At 51.0% G+C, this 7,322-nt stretch overlaps 2 protein-coding genes across 3 annotated transcripts in view; both read right to left on the bottom strand.

Moving 5' to 3' along the window:
- PMF1 (polyamine modulated factor 1) overlaps positions 1 to 883 on the bottom strand; it is a 4,238-nt gene extending 3,355 nt beyond the window's left edge. The window contains exon 1 of the mRNA XM_031063974.1: positions 872 to 883. Within this exon, the coding sequence (XP_030919834.1) occupies positions 872 to 883 (12 nt within the window). The remainder of the gene's footprint in view (positions 1 to 871) is intronic.
- Positions 472 to 6,514, bottom strand: SLC25A44 (solute carrier family 25 member 44). 2 transcript variants are annotated; one of them, XR_004082601.1, is made up of 5 exons: positions 6,401 to 6,514; positions 4,983 to 5,710; positions 2,985 to 3,112; positions 939 to 2,584; positions 472 to 827 (listed from the first exon to the last, which is right to left on the bottom strand). XR_004082601.1 is itself a non-coding variant. In XM_005429389.3 (4 exons), the coding sequence occupies exons 2-4, from the start codon at positions 5,602 to 5,604 to the stop codon at positions 2,393 to 2,395; spliced, it is 942 nt and encodes a 313-aa protein (XP_005429446.1). In that variant the 5' UTR covers positions 5,605 to 5,710; positions 6,401 to 6,514; the 3' UTR covers positions 472 to 2,392. The 2 variants fall into 2 exon arrangements, 1 of the variants encoding a protein (XP_005429446.1); XM_005429389.3 differs by having other exon boundaries at positions 472 to 2,584.
- Between the last annotated feature and the right edge of the window lie 808 nt (positions 6,515 to 7,322).

Below are 7,322 nucleotides of genomic sequence, written 5' to 3'. Positions count from 1 at the left end.
CGCTCCCGGTCCGAACCAAACCACGACAAAACACCGCAGTAACAAACTGCCGCCTCCCGGAGCGGGGCTGCGCCCGGCCCCGAAGCGAAGCAGCGTGACAAAAGCGTCCTTCTCTCCCCAGTGCCCGTGGAAATGCCCGCCCTGCCCCCCAGCGACTTTGAGTGAAATAAAACGATCAAGCCTGAAGAATTCAAGGAGAAAAGAAACAAAGTTCAGCTCGGTTAGAGAATAAAAAAAGCGACATTTCCCATGTAACAGCCCCGCAGGAGCCAGCCCGCGGCTCTGGGTCACAGCTGCTCGCAGGCATTCCACGTGCTCCAGCCGGTTCTCGCTCAGCCACTGAGTTCTCAGACAGCTCACGTCCCTCTCCTAGTCCAAAGGTTAAGGGTGAAACCCTTCCTGTGACACGACAAAAAGCAGCAGCCTCCCCATGCGTGGTGAGCCACGTGCTTTTAAACGCAGGCACCAAACTGAAGGTCTTTCAAGTTTATTAGTTGTCAAGAACGTTGCTGGTTACGAGAGGAACATTAAGTTTGACAGTGTCTCCCCACACTGGTGCTGCCGCCCCTCTGTTCTGCACACTGGGACTGGCCCTGCTGCACCTGGCAGAGGCTGATCGTTATTGTTCCTGTTAATATCAGTGTTAACATCCTGCTGCCTTGTGATTTGGGGTGCTGTTGTTCTGCTTTTCAGAGCAGAATCTGTTATTAGAGCAAGAGCTGGCTGGTGTCAACTTTTAAACAACAAACAGGTGACTGGAGCAGCTGCAGAAGGTGCTGCTCCAACAACTCCACCAGTGGCTCCAGCATCCAGTACCTTTCTGAGCACTGGAAGAAACAGAACTGAGATGAAGAAGGCTCTGATGATTCACCTGCAGCCCCATCACAGCACTGCATTTTAGAATCAAGCCCTGCCCTTAGCAGAGAAGCCTCTCCCACCTCAGCAGCAGCTGCAGCACTCTCCATCTCCAGCTGGGCAGGGACAACACTGGGATGAAGGGCACAGCCACACTTGGTGAGTCCCTCGGGAAGAGACAGCCAAGTGGAGCCCAGCAACAGCCACGGGTCAGAAGGATCAACACCTCAACCAAAATTCCTGGTTATGGCAGAAGGGGAATGGAGGTGCACCCCACACCCCCCCAGACAAGCACCACGTGTGGGCTGGCAGCATGAAAGGCAAATCTCAACCACCAAGAGCAGCAGAGTGCAGTCAAACAACCCCCTCCCTCCCCTCCCCAAAAAGCAGCCTCTGGTTTCATTCCCCTGAAGTTTTCACCTGGTAAAATACACAGACCATAGCTCAGGCTTCTGATCCAGCAATTGTGCAAAACATTATCCTTGCCCTTCCCAAACTGGAAGAGCAGAATTTAAACTCATGAAGTGAACCATCACTTCTTATTCAATATAGACATGCCTGTCAGGTTTGAACCGGATCAAAAGCCAGCACAAGGTTTTTCCTTCCCCACGTCCCATCTAATTGTAGCTCAAAGCCCATTCAGTTCTCATCCAGCTGCTGGCAGCACCACGATCAAACACTTCCAAACTGCATTTCTGGGCTTAAACTAACTAAGGTGGGAAGTGGCCACAGCCACTCTGAACATGCAGGATTGACACACTGAACGAGGCCACAGGACAACCATTCAGTTCCCCAGAAATTAGAATAAGCTTCCCTAGAATAAAAAAAATTAAATTACAACAGATTAAAAACACAGGTTCGGTGTCAAAACTGCCATCAGCTAATTCCAAACAGCCAGCTCAGCTCCCCACTTGCTATCAGCCAGCTTGCTGTTTGGAGGATGAGAGACAGGGAACATTTTCCAAGAATATACAAAACAAGTATGTAGATCTATTCAAAACGCAGGAAATCAGGTCTGAAGTGGTTCCAGGTTACTCTTGTCTCACATCTTCTAGAAATAAAAGCAGGTAATTGGAGAAAGTCACTTGTCTATTTTCTGCTTCCAGCTTCCCACAGCACAACTGCCACTAGAGACGTCCCAGCAGAGGGTCCTGCTGCAGGCTGTGAGACTCCTTGGAAGTTTGGCAAAGATGAAAATAATTTAAAGAGAATAAACTGGCTTTTTGCTTAAGCCAGTAAGTCTTTAATTTAAAAAAAAAAAGGAATTACTAACTTGCCAGGATGCATTCACACACCTGGAATGGACTGTTCCAGGCAAAGAGCACTGCCAAAGGTCACAGTTGAAGCGAAACCAGCAGCAGAACCATTGCATGACACTCAGATCTAAAGAGGTGAAGTGCAGTTGCTTTTGCATCTGCCTTGTGCTGTGAAACCAGCCAGAGACAAAGGCGCAGCAGCTGCGTCGCATCCCAGGCTCTCCCCTGCAAGAGTCCAAACTCAGAGAGTTCACAGGAAGGTTCTCCTCCCCCAGCTGCCTCTACCAGTGCCTTGAGTCCACCAGCTCTGGGCGCAGGCTCAGCTTCTTCAGCGTTTCATAGCCCACCACGATGACGATGGTGGAAGGAGTGGCCGAAATGATGCGGGCAGAGAGGCCTTTGGTCAGCCCCCAGGGACCTTCCTCTGCAATGAGCTGTTTGAAGGTGAGAATGATGGAGCTCTTGCCTTCCACCTGCAATGCCAGAACAAACACTGACAGAGCTGCCAGCCTCCATGCTGAGCTGCTCTGGGGCTCTGCTGCCACTGAACACTCTGGAGACAACAGATCAGCCAGTCCAACAGCCTTGATCTGGTCTCCAGAACTCCCTGAGGAGGGGAGCAAGGAAATCACAAAGTCCTAAGGAGGCAGCAGGAAGCACCTCTCCCTTTCTGAAGGGAAAGCCTGTCTGAGCAGGCCAGGCTGGCACTGCCAGCCCAGGCTCCTCTTGCTAATGCTGAGGGTTAATTAAGCAGCTGCTACCCAGGATGAAAGGCCCAGGGAGAGAAGGGAAGTAGCTCACCTGAAACCACAGAGATGAGAGAGCCCAGGCTGAACCCCACCCTGCCGTGTGCCAAACAGGCTGAGCTCTTACCTGGACCCGAGCCCTCACCACATCCATGGGGTTGGTGAGAGTGGAGGCTGTGGCAGCTGCAAGGGGCCCCGATATCGCTTGCAGAAGGAGGTGGGGACAGTCTTTAGGAGTCAAACTCGAAAGCTGTTCTGGGAACAGGAGAGAGAGGAAAGTTTCAGACTTTAAGTGGCAACTTATCATTTCCTTAACTCCACCCTCGTACTCCAGCTGATTTGCAGTGGGCAGAATCCCTGATTTACAGCCTGCCAGCTCCTCCTGCAGAATCTCCATGTGGTGCTTCCTACACCAACCACAAAGGTGGCACAGCACAGGGAGCAGGGCTCATCGCACTGCTGGCTCCAGGACATTCCCAAGCTTTGTGCCACAGCCTCCCATCAGCTGCCACTGACTCCCAGGCCTGTGGGGCAAACTGGACAGAATCAGCTTCCACACCCTCAAAACAGGCCATGAAAATACCCACCCCTCTTTAGAAGGTGGAGGAAGCCTTAAGACAAGGCTCCAGTGGAAGGTGTCTGCAGAGATTTGTACAGAAAGCTGTCACTACTGGGCACACTGTCCAGGAGATACCCTGGTGTAGTGCTGATCCCAGATCTCCTCACTCTGCTCCTGCTGCCTGGCCAATAGGATTTGAATCCCCCACACTTTCATTGGTTGAAGTTGGACAGAGGAGTGTTCAAAAGCCCCATTTTTTGGACAATGAGGAAGCCTGGCTGGCAGGAGGGACGGAAGCAGCTCTGTTTGAGACTTTGAACACCGACTGGAATCAGGGCCAGCAGCGTCCTTTGAACCCAAGGAGGGTTCAGTGACCCCAGCTGCTGCTCCAGGGACACAGCACTGGGAAATGCAGCCAGAGCAGATTCATTGACAGCTGGGGTTTGTGCTTCCCAGCATCTCAATTTCCACTGAGAAGACAAGGAAAGAGCAAACACCTGAAAGCTGAGAGCTCTGGTTTCTCCATATCAACTGCCTTTTCTTACATGCCCTCCTTTGAGCCCTTTTGGCACAAAAATCTTACAGTTTGTACATTGGGTTTTGGTCTTATGAACAGCTGACAGGGAGACTGATGGGAACACTCCCACAAAGTACAGACCAACATGCCAAACTGCCACTGCCATTTAAATGCAGCCTGGACACAGAACCAATGCTTCCTCTAGCTACCAGAACTCTGGAAAGCACACAGGACCTTTGAGACATCTGGATTTTGAAGAATCCTCCAAGATATACTTTAAGCCCAGCAGAGCAAAACTCAAACTGCTCATTACCACCACCTTTTGTCAGAAATTAGGTAACCAGACTCCTAAAAACCATGTGCAAAGCTGCAGGGCAGAAATCTAAAGGATCATCAGAGGTAGAAATAAACCTCAGCTGGCCAGTATCTTTAGCCTTTGGAAATACCCCAAGGAATACAAGAACTGAGTTAGGGAGAAAGAACTTTCTACTGAGTGCAGTTTTCCATCACAAGACTCAGTGCCAATTTAAAAGTTGCCAAAACTGAAGCAAAACCTGACACAAATCCAGGGAAGATTTGGCCCTTGTCTCTGTCTGCTGTTTGATTTTGCCATCAGATTTGTGGCTCTAAAAGTCCCTTTGCCATCTATGAGATTCCTGAGTTCACATGAACTGAAAGACGAACTATACTTACATGGTGGCTCCAAAACTCTGCCTTCCTCACTCCTGTGGAGAAGGCACTACTTGAGATTAGTAGGAGAGAAAGTTAAAGTAGATGCATAAAGCCCCACTTGCCTGGAGCCATCCAGTTTGAAGCCCTATAGCACTTGGACCCCTTGTTCTGCATTGAAACACTGCTGCTCTGGTAAACTTCCACCCAACATCTGCAGAATTCCCACACAACCAGCTGCAGCTCCTTAGTTCAGGGCACATTCTGCTCCCACCCCCAGAGGGAAAGCAAATCACGCTGAATCCACAGGGTCAAGAGCCCACCCGAGGGGCTCCTGGCTCTCCTGGGATAAGATACATTTCAAGCCTCCTTTCACTTACCAGCATAGAAGTGGTAGAAGGGCCACCAGACTGCACTGTTGGGAATATAAGTGAGCAGCGAGGCCACATAACCCCGGTAGAAACCTCTAAAACCATCAGCCTTGAAAATCTGTACAATGATATCCTTGGTTTGGCCAAAGACCAGCAGACGCTTGCCATCTTGGTTCTGCACCTTGAACCTGCCCATGCTTTCCCCTTTCCTCTGCATCATGAGGTGCTGGGAGACGACATCGATGGGCACCGTGATGCTCTGGGCCACCAGGGAGGCCGAGCCTCCAGCCACCAGGGACTTGACGGCGTTGTTGTTGTTGTAGCGCGAGACGTACTTGCGCGTGAGCTCGTACGTGGTCACGTAGCACTGCCCTGAGATCAGGGTGAAGGTGTTCACCAGGAAGCCTCGGTACAGCCCGGCCGCCCCTTCTGTCCGCAGGATTTTCACAAAGGCATCGAAGGTCCCGTTGTAGAGGCTCTTGCCCTTCTGAACCTGCAGCCGCGTGCGGATGAGCGTGAAGGGGTAAACGCTCACCCGGATCATCATGGTCATGCAAATGCCAAACACGTAGAATTTCCTTTTGTCCAGGTGCTCCCACTCGATGATGGGGATGTTGCGTTTGTCCTCCATGGCTCCTTGGGGGCAGGCAGGAGAGGTCCAGGTCTCCCTCAAAGGTACAGAGCAGATCCAGGCCCAGCCTTCCAGCCTTGAGCAAGCAGACTGCAAGTGCTGGCACCTGAAATGAGAGACGCCTTGGGTAGAGGACAAAGCCCCACTCTCTACAGCCACCCACATCACCTCACCCGTGGCTGACTCCCCTCGAGCACACAGCTGCAGCCATGGTATTTTCTGAAAAATCCTTTCCTTAGGATTTTTCCTCCTGAGAAGCTGAGAGGCCTCAGGAACAAAATGTCAACAATGATTATCTGCTGCTGTGGAATGCAACAGGGGGATCTGTGATTGGTCTCATGTGGTTGTTTCTAATTAATGGCCAATCACAGTCCAGCTGGCTCAGACTCTGTCTGAGACACAAGCTTTTGTTATCATTCCTTCTTTTTCTATTCTTAGCTAGCCTTCTATGAAATCTTTTCTTCTATTCTTTTAGTATAGTTTTAATATAATATATATCATAAAATAATAAATCAAGCCTTCTGAAGCATGGAGTCAGATCCTCGTCTCTTCCCTCATCCTCAGACCCCTGTGAACACCATCACACACAGCAAGCCTTGCACAGCACTGAGCAGAGGGACTGTAACCTCCAGAGGCAGGGCCCTACCATGTGCCTCACGGTGACACCTGCAGATGTCACTGTGGCTGTTTTCTGAGCTCCAGCAGCAGCTCTCAGCACAGCCCAGGCTGCTCTAGGGAAAAGCAAAGCTCCCGTGCTTTCAGAAGCAGATGAGCACCACTCCAGCAGCACACACACCTTTCAATGGGCACGCAAGATCAGGGATGGCCAACCAAAGCAGCTTCTCCCCAGTCATTCCAGGTCTGTCGTGCTCCCAGGTGTCAGGACATCACCTTTCAGTTCCAGGATCTGTACAAAGAAGAAAGTGACAAGTCCTTTTGTGTTCCTGGATTCCCTGCATGAATTAGACCCATTTCTTTGGGCACTTCCATTCTTATCTCCCTAAAGCTGGAGGGTGATGAGAAGAAAAGAACAACAACGGGAAAACAAGGCAAGACAGCCATGTAGAGTCTCCACGTTGATGACCAAGATCCTGAAAAGAAAGGGTTAAATCACAGCCCAGGACCTCTCTGTTGAGCTGCCTGTCAGCTACAGGAGCAAAGTTCACCCTCCCTTCCAACACTCCATCGCTGCTCCTGGCCTGATAACCCCCCTTCCACTCCTGGCTGTGCTCAGAGCACCAGGAATGGGGAGGATGAGGAGGGAGGGGCTGGTTCAGCCTCCCCCAGCCCCAGTTGCTGCAGCACATCACCAGGTCCCAGCAGGCTCCTGGTACTTTCAGCTGCTGTAATTAGTAAATTACCTTGCTGCACGATTAACCAAGCTTGGGCTAAGGGAACCTACACACAGGGCCAGGCAGCAGGAGAAGCACAGCTCAGAGAATCACCCAAAACAACATGGACCAGTTCACTGCCAGTAAGGGCTTCCTTTCACATCAAATTAAAAAAAAAATGGGGCGTTTGGGTGGCTGAACTGCTTGACTGCAGCCGGATCATAACTCGTATTTCAGGCACTGGCAGGGTGTGCCCAGGCACGAGCTGAACTGCTGGAGAGCAGAGCCAGAGCAAGAAGCAGGAACAGGAACAAGGGAGCCAAAACCTTGATCTGAAAACAGATTCACCAAGTGAGAGCTCAAAGGGATGGGCAGCCAGCACCACAC

Source organism: Geospiza fortis, unplaced genomic scaffold (assembly GCF_000277835.1).
Source record: "Geospiza fortis unplaced genomic scaffold, GeoFor_1.0 scaffold387, whole genome shotgun sequence".
Taxonomy (NCBI): Eukaryota; Metazoa; Chordata; class Aves; order Passeriformes; family Thraupidae; genus Geospiza; species Geospiza fortis.
This window is presented reverse-complemented; position numbering and strand designations above follow the sequence as displayed.

Coding starts and splice junctions, on each gene's coding strand:
- SLC25A44 (XM_005429389.3), bottom strand. CDS start 5,604: ATGGAGGACAAACGCAACATCCCCATCATCGAGTGGGAGCACCTGGAC. Junction 3,113..4,982: donor CTTCTACCACTTCTATGCTG/GTAAGTGAAAGG, acceptor TCCTGTTCCCAG/AACAGCTTTCGAGTTTGACT. Junction 2,585..2,984: donor TGGTGAGGGCTCGGGTCCAG/GTAAGAGCTCAG, acceptor CTGGCATTGCAG/GTGGAAGGCAAGAGCTCCAT.